General features: G+C 35.5%; 1 protein-coding gene across 1 annotated transcript in view; it reads right to left on the bottom strand.

Annotated features, from left to right (window-relative positions):
• Positions 1-3071: 3071 nt before the first annotated feature.
• Positions 3072-17269, bottom strand: part of ZBBX (zinc finger B-box domain containing) — a 40457-nt gene continuing 26259 nt past the window's right edge. Inside the window, exons 13-19 of the mRNA XM_070946358.1 lie at positions 16006-16154; positions 14634-14905; positions 11469-11628; positions 8717-8869; positions 7408-7656; positions 5250-5370; positions 3072-3144 (exon numbers count right to left, since the gene is read on the bottom strand). Of these exons, the coding sequence (XP_070802459.1) occupies positions 3072-3144; positions 5250-5370; positions 7408-7656; positions 8717-8869; positions 11469-11628; positions 14634-14905; positions 16006-16154 (1177 nt within the window). The remainder of the gene's footprint in view (positions 3145-5249; positions 5371-7407; positions 7657-8716; positions 8870-11468; positions 11629-14633; positions 14906-16005; positions 16155-17269) is intronic.

Here is a 17269-nt window from a genome sequence, read left to right as displayed (position 1 = left end):
TGAGGAACTGATTGCAACAAGCATTAAGACCAACAATAAAAAATGTATCTTAAAATATATTTGAAACTGAAGCCAAACAAGGAGGCTAGAGACATGCTGGATAACTCAATTAAAATAACAACCCAGTGTGTTATAGCTGTAAAAAACAAAACCTGAATTTCATGCAAGGAGTTATTAGATAAGGAATAAAAATAAACTGCCAATATATTAATGCAGTTATATAAATATGTGGTATAAAATGAGATGGGGAATTATTTCACAAAGGCTACTGTAAAGCTGAAAAACATGCTGCAAAAGGAGTAAACTTAATTAGAGGACTGCAATAATTACTTAGAGGATAGTTATTTGGAAAGTTTGGAAGGTTTAATATTTGGAACTTCTTGATTCGGAATGAAGAAAAGAAGGCAAAGAAATCTCTTTATTGTTGTGAAAAAAAAGCCTTATTCTTCTTTCTTATATTAGAATCTGAGGTAAAATATGGAAAAATACGGGGCCAATATTTTTTTCTCAGTATAACACATAGGTACCTTATTAAATTCATTGCCATCCTGTAATGATGATGACCATGAATTTAAATAGCCATCTAGGGGACGTATCTATGGAATTAGACAAATTTAAGGAAAATTTGACTATTAGTGTTTACTAAGTGGATATTTTGATGGCTGCATCTAACTACTAGAATCAATGGCAGTATGGCTTACATAGTCATTCTTACAGTGTACGTAATTGAAGGGATTATTACCCTTACATCCCACTTAAAGCTTCTAGTTTGCATCTGGCTGACTCTATATAATACTAAATGCTGCACTACATAGGTCTTTGGCCTGATCCACAAGGAAATTTCTCTTGTTGGTTAAATTTCATTCTCAAAGTGTGCATAGGTCTGAGGGATGTTTGTACAATAATGAATTCCGAATGAAAGTGGAAAAATACAATAAAGCCAAGGAAAGTAATCCGAGAAAGGTTAATACTATATAAAAAAAGGAGAACAGTTATTTCCTGTACCCATTTCACAAAGTACTTGAGAGTGTTATTTGTTCTCATTTAGGTTCTGTAAACATTCTAATTGTGATAATAAAAGTTGCTTTTTTTATTGCAAGAGATAAACATTTGTCAATAGAAACTGCATGTCAGACTGTGTGTGACACCAATGATTAATTTCTTTAATGATCCATCTAAATGAAGTCAGCCTCTATTGAAAGGAATACAAGAAACCTGACAACAGTAAGAGAGTTGAAGTTAGTAGTGATCTAAATAGTACAGCAAAGCCACAAAAAGTAAGAATTGTATTGGTTAAAAACATTAAGCAGTTCCTAATTCTGTAGGAGGTATATAAAATCAGACCAGCAATTAATTTTTCACTGTTCATCTTAATGGCATCGTCAACAAAATCTGCTTCAACAACAAAAGTGAAATTTAAGACACAGTGAGTGGAGGTCTTATTTACAACAACTTATTGAGTGAAGGTCTTGAGATAATATACATTACAAATCAGACGTGAGACAAAGAGCAAATACACTTAAAAAAAATATTTGGAAGTTAAAATATGGGAGAGGCTCTAATTGATAAAGAAAGCTTTTTAATAGGCCAAATTTTTGTAGGGATTTTAATCCATGAATTTTTTAAAAATGTAGAACATGCAGCTTTTAAATACATATGTATGTAGAACTGTGGAGGTTTGTTATTCTCTCATTTCACTAGTGGGAATGCCCAGCAAACTCTAGCTTCAATAACTATAAAGATGCAGCAACTGAAACCCACACAATGGTTGACCAATTAGCTGCTTACATACCAGTAGCCTACACATAGTGTGTAAAGACTAACCCCATCTGAAAATAAGAATCTGCTTGCATGCAGACTACTCTTTGTAGTTTATGACTTAAAAAACCCTAATGTATTGCTTCCCAAATAGTAAAATGTAGCTGTCACGCATAAATGCTTAATGAGCAATAATAAAAATGTCAGGCCATGTGAGAAGACATATAGTTATCTTGGGTATATAGTTTTTATAGGTAGTCCTCGACTTACAACTACAACTGAGTCCAAAATTTCCGTTGCTAAGTGAGACTTCCACAATACATCAAAACTGGTAATAAATGGATTCAGTTCCTACATCAGTGATGGTGAACCTTTTGGGCTTGACGTGTCAAAAATTTGGAAAATGCATAACTTGACTTTGCATGCTAGCATGTCACACACACACCCTTCTCCAAACAAAGAAAGAAAAAAGTTCTTTACATATTCATTTATTTTTAAAAAACAGGCCAATCACATTTGTGATCCCCAGAATTCGCATGCCACTTACCTTCAGACAGTGTTCTCTTTCTGCTGACAGGCCTCTTCAGCCTATCCGAGACAACCTCAAGTTATATGAGGCCTTAGTTCCTGGAGCAGAAAGTTCCTTTCTTATGTAATTTTTGAAGGCTCCAGAGGCCATGTGAGAGCTTACCCCATTTTTGCCTGGCCTTTGCAGTCTCCAAAAATCATGTGAGGGCTGTGATTTCGAGAATAGCTGTTGGGTGCTGGTGAACACTGGCTTGTCACCCAAAATGTCATGATATGACACTTTTGACCCATGTGTCTCAGGTTCACCATCACTGTCCTAGATTCTGCCACAATCTCCAGAATAGGCAGAACAATAGCAAATAAGTAGAACTATGGCAAATCCTGAACCTAAGAAAAGTATTCATAACATCCTTTCCTTTGTGGATATCCAGGTAAGCTACAATCATTAGTCAAGATGTGCACTAGTTAACAGTTCTGTTTGGAGGGTTTGGTCACTCACCCTTAACTTGAGTTTTGAAGAATTAGAAAGTTTTATAAACAACATTTCTGAATGAAGCTAACTTCTTGCTTCATTGGTAGACATAAGGCAAATGTAAATTAAATTTTCTTACAGAAAAAGACAGGAAGAAAATCCAAACTATATTGTTCTTCATTTATCTTTTAGTATCAATGTGCATTTAATTTATTTATTTACTTTAGTTTAGTTGATCTACCATACTTGGGACAAGCATTTTGGATTGGTTAGAAGGCTGAAATAGATGATCATATGAGGTTGGATTCTTTTTTCATTGCAATTCTATCACCTGTTGTCTGTCCATCTTGTCTTCCTCATCATCTGTATAATGTTCATCATAGAAGCTAAAAAAATAAATTTAGAATTTTAAATTGAAATGACAACCGAGCTGTTCAGTCACAAGCACAAAGATATTGAAAAAAAGAGATTACAAGTAGTCCTCGATTTACAACAGTTCACTTAATGACCGCTCCAAGTTACCATTCGAAGTTACAGCACTGAAAAAAGTGACTTATGACCATTTTTTCACACTCATGCCCGTTGCAGTATCCCCATGGTCACGTTATTTACATTTGGAAGCTCGACAACTGACTCACATTTACAGGGTCATGAAAATCAATGGAAACCAGATTGATTTAACAACCGTGTTACTAATTTAACAACTGCAGTGATTCACTTAAAATGTTTGGCAAGAAAAGTCATAAAATGGGGCAAAACTCACTTAATAAATTTTTTACTTAACATAAATTTTTGGGCTCAGTTGTGGTCGTAGGTTGAGGACTATCTGTTGAAGAAAAATAAGTCTCGCCTGCCATTAAGTATAGGTTAGCTCTATTGTAATGGTCTGTGATAAGGAGATAAGGAGAATGGTCTGGGAGACAGGAGCAGCAACAGAATTTGAAGAGCAGTTTCAGCAACAATTAGATAAGAGGCAGCTTAGGCCACAGAAGCAATGGAAGCCTAAGAAACATCTCAGGAGGGACCCTCCCTAGTTTCTTGGACAGTAAAGGTGAAGAGGGAGAGATGTACAGCAAAGGTAGTATTAGTACTCAGAGTTGGTGCTTCTTGCCTGGACTACTTCTAAGGGCTTAGTTATGGTTTGGGTTTGTGTGGTAGCCAGTGGGACAGGAAATATTCCCATAGACTATCCACTCATTCTTAAAATAGTCCTATGCCTTATTCTAATCAATATAACATGTAATATGCCAACCTTACTGCATTTGGGACTTTCTTCCAATTCTCTTGATTTAGGTTCTGAACTTTTGTTCATAGATCTTGCCCCAATGGCCTGATTGTATATCATCACTGACCTCTCTACTGTTTCCCATTAAAAAAAATCAAAGAAATTGAACTTTAAATGACATTTATAAAAACTTATGAAACAGTTTTCAGCAGGTATATTAAACAATACCATCCAGCCACTGAAAAATCAAATCTAAAGAAATAGAATTTTTAAGGAGGCTTTTTAATTTTGAGGCAATGAACAAAGAATTAATACGTTTAAGAGAATTGTTGGATCTTCTGAAAGTTATGGGATGTTATTACTATGCAAATAGGCAGTAAAAGCAGCTTCGGGTTTTCATGCAGATGTAAGACTGAGTTTAAAACCATAAGAAGCTCTGATGAGATCCTGGTGGAAATGGCTAAACTAGATAACATAGGTAGGGAGTAAGAGAAAAAATGAAAAAAAATACTGTATTTTTCAGAGTATAAGACGCACCTACCTTTTTTGGTGACGAAAAGAGGAAAAAGAAATCTCCCTCTGCCTCTGCACAATTTTGCCTCCTTGCAGCAAACAGCAAACAGCCTGCTTTACTTTCATTTTCGTTTTCAGGATAGCTTGATTAGCACAAGGAAAAAAAAAGCTGCTGCAGCAAATTACCTCTTTGCAGCAAGCAGCAGAGCCCTGCGCAAAACAACTGAGAGCAAATCAGCTGAGAGTCGGGAGGCCGATCCAATCAACTTGTGCTAATTAGGCTGTGCTGAAGCTGAAAGGAGCTGTTTTTTCTTGCTGTTTGCTTGCAAGGAGGTAACTGCTGCAAGGCAGAGGCCAAAGGGTGGGGGGTCAGTGGGGGGGCGGGGAAAAGGTGTGTCTTATACTCTGAAAAATACGGTATATTTGCAGACTTCTTACTTGAGGGAAGATGCCATTATTATTAGAAACAGAGAAAATCTAATGTTTTCAAACCATGTATAACTAAACATTTTTCAAATGAGCTAATAATTAGGAAGCAAATTATATTAGCAAATAATTAGGACAAACACATTAAGCTACATGAAGGCCCCATTCTTCTAACAATCATGAAGACCTACATTATTTACAGAAAATTATTCAAAGAACTGTAAGGAATATTTTATATAAGAAAATTGCCTTTATTCACAAAGCAAGGGATATTGAGATGTACAGAAAAGTGTTCTCAAAGCTTAATAAAAGTCAGGTTTAACTAACCTTACAGCGTCACCTTGACTACAGTCTTTTAATTCATAGTTGTTATGCAAATCCCGATATGTGATTTTTGAATATCTGTTGAAGTCTCCACGGTTTAAACCATTGAGATTTTCCCAGGAATCTGAAATGTTTGATATATAAATATATATTTAAATTACATGCAATGGAAATTCTTAGATGTCTGAAATATTTACAAAGCATAGGAAAAACAACCAGTTCTGACAACGTTTATCTTACATACAAAATTTTCAAAATATTGCTGAAAACTCTTCAGTGTAATATAGATATGTACTTATTTAGTTGACTCTGCTATAATCTTATGGAACTATCATACTGTGCCAGGTCAGGACTACTATGCTCTACTGGAAGCAATAGCATTAAAAAGTGAAAAGAAAAGGATTCAACACATTTTACATTCTCTCAATCTGCCACATTAATTAACAGGGACGTTAATAAGTTGGAAAAGTTGTTATTGGTAAGGATTGCATATTCTGAAGGCTGTTGGAGATGCACCCCCAACTTGATGCAAAATAGTCTATTTCTTTTGATTTAGACATTGACAATGTCGTAGACTAATGAATTGCTCAAAACATCAAGTTTTAGGATTTACAATTCTACTGAAAAATTATAATCTAAATTACGTGCTTGTAACATCTACTGTTAAGGGATGCGGTGGCTCAGTGGCTAAGATGCTGAGCTTGTCGATCAGAAGGTCGGCAGTTCAGTGATTTGAATCCCTAGCGCTGCGTAACTGAGTGAGCTCCCATTACTTGCCCCAGCTACTGCCAACCTAGCAGTTTCAAAGCAAATAAAAAATGCAAGTAGAAAAATAGGGACCACTTTGGTAACAGCGTTCCGTGCGCCTTTGGGGGTTTAGTCATGCCAGCCACATGACCACGGAGACAGCGCTGGCTATTCGGCTTGGAAACGGAGATGAGCACCACCCCCTAGAGCCGGAAACTAGCATGAATGTGCAGAGGAACCTTTACCTTTACCATCTACTGTTACAGGACATCGTCACCTAGCAGTTAAGATGCTGGGCTTGTCAACTAGAAGGTTGGCAGCCTGAAATCCAAGTACCATGTGATGGGGTGAGCTCACATTTTTGTCCCAGCTCCTGACAACCTAGCAGTTCAAAAGCATGCCAATGCAACTAGATAAAAGGTACCAATTTGGTGGAAAGGTAACAGCGTTTCATGAGCCTCAACAGATAGACATGGCAGCGACATAACCACGGAAACATCTTTGGACAATGCTGGCTTCCTCTGCTAGCAAACAGAGATGAGCACCATTCCCTACAGTCAGACATGACTGGACAGGGGAAACTTTCCCTTTTACTTTTTTAACATCTATTATAGTTTGACTTCCTAATAAATAAATGCAATTTCTGTTTGCTGAAAGCAGAGAGGAACCAAAAGCTAGTACACTAAACAATGAATTATTTATTTATGCCTATTATGTAAATTTATCTCTTTGCTTGCTAATCCATCCTTCCTCACTTCTTTCTACTCCAACTCATTTCATTAATCCCAAACTTTGCTTTCTGCTCCCTGCTCCTCTAAACCTTTGACAAGCAGCGTTCCCATAGATGATTTCTTCTGCTCTTCAATATACTTATTCTAGTAAAATAGCTTGGGTTCTATTTCCTAGTCCTCCTGTGTGGAAGGAAATGAGGCTCACCATATGACCGTCTGACCCATTAAAATAATCTACTATGTTAGCCAATCCTTCTATACCCAAACATCCATCAATGGCTTTCCAACCCAACATTTTTTCTTTTAAAATCACTTTTCTTCTTTTAAAACAACAAAAAAGAGAACATGATCTCTAGGATAAATTCATTCAAACTAAACTATAATTTGATCAATAAGGCTTTGTATTTATATCCAAAGGAATGTTCCAAGTTTTAGAAACAGATACTGCACAAGAATACTACACCTTGACTACTTGTTTACATCTTCCATTCTTTAGCCAATAATAGGGCAGAATAAATAAAACTGCAAATGCTTCCATTTCTGGCTATTTCATTATGAATAATCCAAAAATTTAGAAAAAGTAACATACAAATATGTGCAAAAAATACACATCTTACAAGGATACTTAAGCTAACAAAATTACATTGTTTTGCCAAGCAATTTTGATGAACTGGCACAATTACCTGAAATACTCTTTAATTCATGGTCTAAATCTGTTAGGGTTTGTTGACTGGTGTGATACTCTAAAGAAGGATCATCATTCTCAGTGACATCAATGCCTGAAATTTCTGAAATTTCAAAAGCCGCTTGAGATAAAGGTTGTGTATTTAAATGTTTGGATCCTGTCTCAATGACTGAAGATGGGCGAGGATGGTGTTTAACCATTTTGCAAAGGGGAATATTTGCAGAAAAAGGTCTTGAGGAAACATTACCTGAAACAAAAAAAGAGAGAAATGTATCAGTTTTGAGCAGTGCATTGAAAGAACTAGTATGCATGGGAGTAAAGTATCATATTGTGGATCATGATTGTTTTAAGGCAATCATTTGTTTGAGTGTTCCTTAATCTTGGCAGTTTGAAGATGTGAAGAAGTTGGAGTCCGCACATCTTGAAGGAGACAAATACTGGTTTAAAGTAACAATAAACACAGTGGAACATTATGATTTCTTATTGTATAATATTTTTCCTTTCATGATCATATTTCAACTATAATTGATATTAGAAAATGTACATGGGACATGTTTGTTGTAACGTGGACTGTATGTTCCCACCCTCCAGGATATGGTATTTTATTCCCTTTTTTACTTTCCAGTCTCTCCTCCACAGTAATTCTGTCATTATTAATATATTCTTTGAGCAATTTTATTTATATTGTATTTCTGCAAGCCTTTATGAGTCTGCTAATACTATCCCTCTTCTTTCTGAAAGATTCTGTTTGCATGAAGATCAAAACCTTGAAGATGGGTTTGCTATTAGTATACATTATTTTATCATTTCATAAATCCTGAATAACAAAGACTGAAAAATATTGCTTCTTCTCCTGATTCACAAATGAGCTACTTGCTTATATAGTAAGCCAGACAAATAAAACATTTATTAAACTGTAACTCTATACATGCTATATCAAGCAAAAGGCCAGAAAGGGGAATGAGTATGCAGGAATGCAATTATGGAGATTACTATTACAGGATTAAAAAAAAAAAGACAATGCAACAGCAATTCTATTACCAACAAAATAGTTTTTTGGGGAAGTGATATATGACTGTCCATCATAGACGTAATACATAAAAAAATCTCAACTGCTGACTTTAATTCTTCACACTATATCTAACATCAGTCAATGTTAGATAGTCAATGAGTAAAACACATAATAATGTTCAATGAATTGAAATACTGCAACTGATTTTCATTTGCTGATTAGAGTGTTGGGAAGGAATTATGCAGGGAGGTTAAATTACTGCTATCAATGTCCAATTAGTTTGTAAAGAACTCACCAATGGATAAGTTTGACTGAGAAAGTCTTGTACATGGAGTTTGCCTTCCCAGTCTACTTAATGGTCTACCAAGCTCATTGTTCAATATTTCTTGTACTACACATTCATCAGCACATTCCCCTAGACTCAAGTGCCTTGTCCACTGCTCAGGTCCTGAAGATGAAAAAATAGATCCAATTAAGACAATCAGAAATTTTATATTTTAATATATATATATATATATACTGGTCAACAGCCATTGGTTTAAATGCATACACCATTAAGTAACTAACGTGTTTTTCGGAGTATAAGACGCACCGGAGTATAAGACACACCTACCTTTTTTGGTGAGGAAAAGAAGAAAAAGAAATCTCCCTCTGCCTCTGCACAATTTTGCCTCCTTGCAGCAAACAGCAAACAGCCTGCTTTACTTACATTTTCGTTTTCAGCATAGCTTGATTAGCACAAGGAAAAAAAAAATCTGCTCCAGCAATTTACCTCCTTGCAGCAAGCAGCAGAGACCCGCGCAAAATAGCTGAGAACAAAACAGCTGAGAGTTGGGAGGCTGATCCAATCAACTTGTGCTAATTAGGCTGTGCTGAAGCTGAAACCAGCTGTTTCTTCTTGCTGCTTGCTGCAAGGAGGTAAACTGCTGGGAGGCAGATGCTAAAGGGTGGGGGCCAGTCAGTGGGCGGGGCTACATTCTGTGTATAAGATGCACCTAAATTTTCACCCCCTTTTAGGGGGGAAAAAGGTGTGTTTTATACTCCAAAAAGTACAGTACTTAAATCTTCAACTACCCTTTCTCAGAACTTGAACAATATTAAAAGAATTCTGTCTCTCTTTCTTCATCTTTCATTTTCAATAGCAACTTGACCTGGAGAAATTAAGGTGAAGATTTTTCAGTTTCTTACTTCCTACCCAACTGCTGTTAAAAGCATGCAAGCAGTAAATCTGTAGTCTATTCTGTGAGAAAGCAAAGATGGGAAACTTATGTACCAAACAACAGGAAAAAAAATTGGCTAGAAGACCAAGCTTGCATTAATTAAATCATTCATCTAGATCTTGAAGTTGATTAATTGGTAGCAGCCAGTTTAAATTGGCAAGGGCAAATTTTAATAAAACAAACTATTAAAGGCAATGTCTTGATTCAGTCTTTTTCTTTCTGTAATAAACACTAAAAAAAAGGAAAAGTGAAAGGCATCATAGGCTTATTAAATTAAATACAGACTTACATTCATCAATTTGTCTAAAAAACTATAATGAGCTGTTGCTAATATGGAGATCTAATTAAAAATAATCAATGTATAGATCTACTACATAGTAAAAGTAGGCAGATTAAATAAAAGTTCTCATCAGCTCATAGCCACAAAATAAAGTGACTGAAAATATTTACATCATTACTTTCTATTTAGCAGTTAGTAAGAAAAAAGTCTAAACAGTCTTATACAGAATTCAAACCCATGATTTGAATTTCTCTCTGCCTATTTGTTTTATTTTCTCTGGCAGCCATTGAACATTTCATTCTGAACTTAGGTAGCTTTCTAGAACAATAGGCCTAATATTAGTACATGGAACTAGAACAAGAAGCAAGGACTGACAGAGTTAAGGAAAAGCCTTTATGGATAGCAATTGATATGGTACGCTATGCTACATCAGTTTTGTACCATCTGCACGAAACTAAAGTGTGAAACTATAGTGTCTACATAGGACTCTATTTACTTTGGCCTGAAGTGGGGAACTATTGGGGCAATAAGTAACATACATAGATAAGCCTCTCATATGAAACGTAAATTTGTTTCTGTTCAGACTTTCACATGTGCCATTAAAATGTCCATTGTACACCTAACAGCAATCATGTTTAATTCTTCCAAGTGTTAATAATTCTAATTGTCATTGCAACCAGGAGGCTGTCTTCTCTTTGGTGGTAACCATTTTTCAGAAACCTCTAAAAAATTCTTATAGCTATAGATATTAGAAAATACCTGGATCCTCCATCGTGCTATTAAATGTTAGCTGCTAATTGTTTTACGGTTTTCTTGATTTTTTTTAAAAAATATTTTTACACTTATTGTATCATGTGCCTGTCTTTTATTGTCTTTGACCTTGAGTTGAAAATGAATTTCAGTGAAAGCTCTTGAGACTTGAGCTGACACTGTCTTGCTGTCATACTGTGTCACCAACTGGAACCTTTGAAAGACCTTTAATTCATAGCCTTTTCTCTGGACAGATTTGGTGGAAAGTAAGCTTGACCTCAGCTGCAACCCCAAGATGATAAACATTCCAAGGTTAAAACCTGAATGATCTGGGAAGATGAACTCAAAACATTTACTTTACCAGCCAACAAAAGTGAAATGGAAAAGTGTTTTCAGACAATGTGTAGCTTTTTCATTAATGACTAGGTTGTTTATTAAGCAAGTGAGTTATCCCTACATGATTAATTAATGATTTCCCAAAGAGCTCTCTTGATAATCAAGTTCCCTGAACCATAAGAAATTAAAAAAAAAATACTTACATAATTATATTTCCCACAATAAGTGTAATGTGACATTGCTTAGTAGTTACATATGGCATAAGACAATGCCAATTTTTTAAAAATGGTGCAATATTTCTGTGTCTAACTGAAGCCAAAATTTGCTTGTGCATAATGCTATGGTTCTGACACATAAAGACAAAATTGTTTAATTTAAAAATGAAAGAGAAACCACCATGCATTGAAAATGTTCTCAATATGTAGAAACATCACTAGAGAAATGTTCTTGTGCAGGACTACCTGAAAATGAAATGATGTTCTTTGGAGAATCTTGGGCCTTGTATGATGAAGGAATGGATTCCATCTTAAGTTGTAAACAATTTGAACCCATTGTAAAAAATTCTTCAAGTCCTTTGTATGGGTTACAAACAGGTTTCTCTCTTAGGGCTACCTGTGACAGCTAGAATAACAAAAAACAAAAAACAAAAGATTAGAAAAATAACACTAAATGTTGTCTTGAATTCCTCCACATGAGCTCATGTATAGAATAATCCATTTAAAACATCTAAAATCCAGAGCAACTTGACATAGGCAGAATAATTAGGACTATCATCATTTATTGTCTCTCCTTAAGGTCCCAGGTAGGCAATGAAATGATAGTGTTTTGTTGCTGGTATTAGGTCTTTTTTGGGGTGGGTGGGTGATGTTATGGTTTTGTTTTAATTACGCTACGTCCTATACCCAGAGATTTTCCCAAAAGTACCAGGATGGCTCATCATCTTGCCCAGAAGAGAAAGTAGAATATTAGGAAACCAATGTAAGTATAATGCATTCAGTATGAATATAGTAGTGACATTGCTGTCCTGTCTTGCCTATTCAAAATTAGGTTTCTTACATGGAGTGGAACTTGTTTCTAGATTGCCAAATATTAATCAAATCTTTTTGCAGTCAATTCTTGTCTTACTAAACTTTCATTAAGCTCCATCTCTATATAGAACCAATATGGAATGTAGGCATAACTATATTTTAAAATAAATACTATCTATCTATCTATCTATCTATCTATCTATCTATCTATCTATCTATCTATCTATTAATAGTATTTATTTAATACTATAAACTGAATTAAAATGCTGACTTTATCTATGTGCATTATTTTGGATTTCTTCATGAAGCCTGGGAAATGGTAAGTGGATTTGCATATACTGAAATTTTCTCGGTTCCACAGGAATAAAATGATGAATAAAATAAAAAACACATTTTTAAAGACATACAGAAATGGGATGTCACAGCTATAGTACAGCTAGAAATAACAAAGGAAGATACTGCTGTCCAGCAAACCAAACGGCCTCACTTGTCAGTGCAAATGCTGGAAGCAAATTTTACATACATGCACAGGATCAGCAGACAGCTCTACTAATATGGTTTCTTTTTTAAAAAAATTTACATTTAAAGGAGGAACATTAAGTAGATGCTTTAGGCTGGTGTTATATTAAATATTTGAAACAGTCAAGCAATACAAATCTTCTTTGAGGCTATTATAAAACAATTAAGGGATACAGCATAAGAAAATTAAGTTTGTAAAATATTAAAAACAGCCAGGTGAAATCTAGTATTTTCTCACAATACCATGAGTTTCAAATGGGAATCATTAATGCATAAATATATTTAAATGAATGTAACTAACTATTTAGAGTCAAGAATCACTGATCTATTTTCTAGGCCCATATCCTCCTCAGTACATTCTTATCATTTAAGCTTCCACTGATATTAAATATTATTAAAGGGGGGGGGAGCAGAAATTGCTATGGAAAAGTAGTAGTCCAGTGAAGGATGGCTGTGTGGGAAGCGGAGTTCAAAAGACAAGAAAAAATAAAACAAGACAGTGAACTGAATAAACTGTATACTGTATAAGAAAGAGTATGTATATGTTACATACTTGATAAAGAGTTTAACAGATTAACAGAATTGGAAGGAACCTTGCAAGTCATCTAGTCTAACCCCCTGCCCAAGCAGGAGACCCCTACATCTGCCTCTACCTAGGATCGAACTCATAACCTCCTGATTGTGAGGCAAGAGCTCCACCTCTAGGCCACAGGAGCTGGGCTGAGTTGTGTGACTAATGTGTGAGAAAAAATAACTGTATGTGGTAGGAGTATTCAATTTTTCCTGATCCAAATAAACCCATTTTACTCTCTAAATAGGCAGTTCTGAATATTCTGAAGGGAAGGGATAATGAAATGGACTTAGGATGAGTTTTTTAGAAGTGAAAAAAAAAAGGTCAGAAAAGTCCATTAAAAGTCAGATGTCTCTTAAGACAAGACATCTAAAGTGTGGCAATGGGAAAGTGTAGTGATGGCTCTGGATTGGCCTGTGTGACCTTAAGGAGGATTTTTTACGAGAAGAACACAATTGTCAACCCAGTAAAGATTCACACATCTGCGTCAGCTGCATCTTAATGTTCAAAGAATCATCCTAGGCACGGCTATGTACTTGCTGAATAAATCACTGAAAGAAAACCCATCTGCAGGAACACCAAAGGTCTTTTCGAATTGTCACTTTGCAAACAAGTGGGACACAAGAGGAAATACACTGGTCTCCCTTCCTCCCCAGCACCAACCAATAATAGTGGAATCTTTTCTTCTCAGAATATTTAAAGAAGGGAAAATTGAAAGTATGAATGGTGGCCCTATTTCCTTCCTGACTGCTGAAGATTTCCTATTGTAAAATTATCACAGAACAACCCTGGAATGTGGTTTTTGTGCATGCCAGGTAAACAGATTTATTTATTCATTGTAGACGCTTTGGGGGCCTCTTAGAAAGTTAGTGTGTATTTCCTTTTACTTCACGCAAAAATTCTTTAAAACAGGATACAATAGTCCCTGTCTTCATTGTTACATCCTCAGCATGTTTTTTTAAAAAAATATTTTATTAATTTTTCAATAAACACAAAACCAAAAACATATATACAAAAATACAAAAAAAAAAGGAATACAATAGATACACACACACACACACACACACACACACACACAAAAGAAAATAAGAGAGAGGGAAAAAAAAGAATTGTTGTGTGAAGTAAAAGGAAACAGAAAGTTAGTGTGTGATTGGAAACTATTTCCCCTGAAAGAAGCTAAAGGAAGGGGATAAAGGCAGGGAATGCTATCTATAATCATGACGATATAGACAACATGTATCTTAGTAGCCTTGCTTCTCCTTGCATGTAAGATCTCTTCCAAAATTCGGGATTATGTTTCCTCTCCTTCCTCCCTCATAGATCCCATGGATTCAAGAATTCCGCCAACACATAAAGCATTTCAATTTGAGTGACAGCCTGAAAGTACAGTGAACCATACAACCAGAAATGATTCTGACTGGCACTCCAAATAATAGTTCAATAAATAATGAGATAAATCCCTCTCAAGCTAAAACAGCAGTAGTAGTAATAATATGTAGTAGTAGTACCAAAGAATATTCTGGAATAACTGGTGAAGCATCATGCATGCCTTGAGACACATTGTTTTCTTTAACTAACTCCATTGCTGGGAAAGATTTGCTGGCAGCCAGTTGAGGAGGACTTGGTGTCTGCTCATTTGACATGCAAAAGCTTTTCTTTTTGATTTTACCACTCTTGTCTTTTGTTATTGCTCTTTCAGATAAGAAGTTGGGAGTCATTTCTTCTCTACAGGAACAACTACCAGCAATGTCAGCTCTTTCAAACTGTGAAGATGTTCTTGCTAAAGAATTGAGAGGAAAAAAGATCTTGTCAGTTTAAATCGCTGCACGTAGCCTCTTGAATAATTAGGCCTCGAGTTTTATCAGCTCACATGAAACACCAAGGAGTTTTATTCAGAACTGCTTCTCAGACTGATATACCAAATGCAGGCCGAAACTGTTGTATTGCTAGCTTCCAGCTGATATTATTTTAGTATTTAAAATTCAAAAGCTTATTAATTAAGGTTAATCGGGGGGGGGGAGCCAAGGGTATTCCCTGTACAATTTTCCATGTTTCATTTATCCCTTGCCACATTTCACCTTGTCCTCTAGCTATTCTGAATACTAAATTATTAAAACCATATAGGTTTCTCCTCTAGCCATGTACCCAGTAGAAAATGTTTTATATATGATTGAAAATGTAGAAGGCATAAAGAATGGCCTTGGAGGACAATGGAATGATCTTCCCCCATGGCAACAATCAGACAAGCCTGTTGAATGAGTCTATTCCAACAAACTAATTAGAGCAAACATCTCAGGTCCCTCGTGTAGGAGAGGGCATGGCAGAACCTGGAGGGAGGGGAGTGAAAAAAGGGATCAGCCTAGAATCCCTACGTAGCCACAAATGAAATAAGTCCAACCCTCCTTGTGTACCGTTGATCCTTATTTAACTCTTAACCAGGTGCTGGCCATTAACTGAGAAGATTCATGTGCATAGTCTGTTTAGCAACAAATCAGCTTAACTGAACCTTCACATGTGGACTGGTCTTCTGCACTTGACATATTCCTTATTCACACAAAGATAAAGTGAGACGGGAGGAGGGAAGCACATACAGATTTGAAAGATTCTGTTACTTCAGCTGTTCTAATGAAAATAGTTTGAGACCTATATGGCATGGTTTTTTTTAGTCTATTAAGCTAAGCAAGAAGTAAAAGATACTTATATTAAAAATGTATCAGCATTCCAGTGGTCTAGTGAGCATATTAGCAGTTTTTCTGAAAATGTACCCTTGAGAAAAATACAGAAGCTGTTAGCAAGGCTGCCTCTGAAGTTTGTGAACGAGCCTAGAACAATGTTGACACAAGTCTACTTTAACAGGAGAGGAAAATGTTATAAGCTTACTTTTAGGAGTTTCTTCATGTCTGCTACAAAGAAAAGTTAAGCCCTTTTCTCTGTTAACTATAGAAGAAAGAGGTGACCTTATAATCATATTGTTGGAGGGAGGCAGAAAAACATCTGGTTCAGTCTTCTGAGTTTTTGACATAGAACTACTTGAGATAAAAGGGAAAAATAGAATTTAAAATGATCAAACTATCATGTTATGGCATCATCCCACAGGTTTCTATGAGTTAAACATACATTTTTTAACAAATGCTGAAACTGCAACCTATAAATGGCGATTTCTTGGTGAATTCATACTGAAGGTATTTGAAAATTAATTGTTTGCAATTATCTGAATTGGAATAAACCATTATTTTACACTGTCATTCTAATAAGCTGTTTTATATTTTTTTTTAAAGTAGCATAGAAATAAATTATATTTTTAGAAAACAAAATAATTATATTAATTATTCTGAAATCATGGGATTTTTTGTTTTTATTTTTTATTAAATATGGTTGCTTAATGTGAAGGGGCTAAAGCGACTTGTTTATGTTCTAGTTTAGAGCCTGAAACTGAGGTTTTTACAAATGGGTGTCCCTTTCCTAAATAACTCATGAAAACAGATCCATGCACTGGATCGATAGTAGAGTCGTGCAGGTTTTTTTTATATACTTGCACCCATATAATTCAGCATATAAACTTCAGAATGAAAGCCTATACATATGAAGATTACCTAGAACAGGGATGTCAAACTCACATCATCACGGCATCATGTGATGTATAAGTGACTTTTTCCCCTTCACTAAACCGGGTGTGGGCGTGGCCAGTGCATGACACATCCGCCCTAAGGGCCGCAAGTTTGACAATCCTGAGCCCATTTAATTTGTGAAATCTGCAAATCTGGTAGTAGTCTTTCCAACCTTTATTCAACCCATTAATGAAAAAATATAAGGCTACTGGATCAAAGACCAAAGTACGATTAAAAAATATACTTGTTCTCTTTACAATAGCTGTGAATCCATTTAATAAATATGCCATTCATTTCTATTGCCTTTTTAACAGAATGTTGTCAATATTATAGCATATGTTTTCATAAGTCATGAAATACTATGTTCATAGCATGCCTACAATCTATTGTCTTTTTTTAAAAAAATGGGCTGTTATTCAGACCACATTTGTTTTTGGACTAACCCGTGTTCTAGTAATCACTGCACTATTTTCAAGATGCTTACAGACTGATCACTTTATGAGCTACCCTAGGAACTTCCAAGGTATCGTTGTCGT

Source organism: Pituophis catenifer, unplaced genomic scaffold, assembly GCF_029215685.1.
Source record: "Pituophis catenifer annectens isolate HBS135680 unplaced genomic scaffold, rPitCat1.0.hap2 SCAF_6, whole genome shotgun sequence".
NCBI classification, from domain to species: domain Eukaryota; kingdom Metazoa; phylum Chordata; class Lepidosauria; order Squamata; family Colubridae; genus Pituophis; species Pituophis catenifer.
This window is presented reverse-complemented; position numbering and strand designations above follow the sequence as displayed.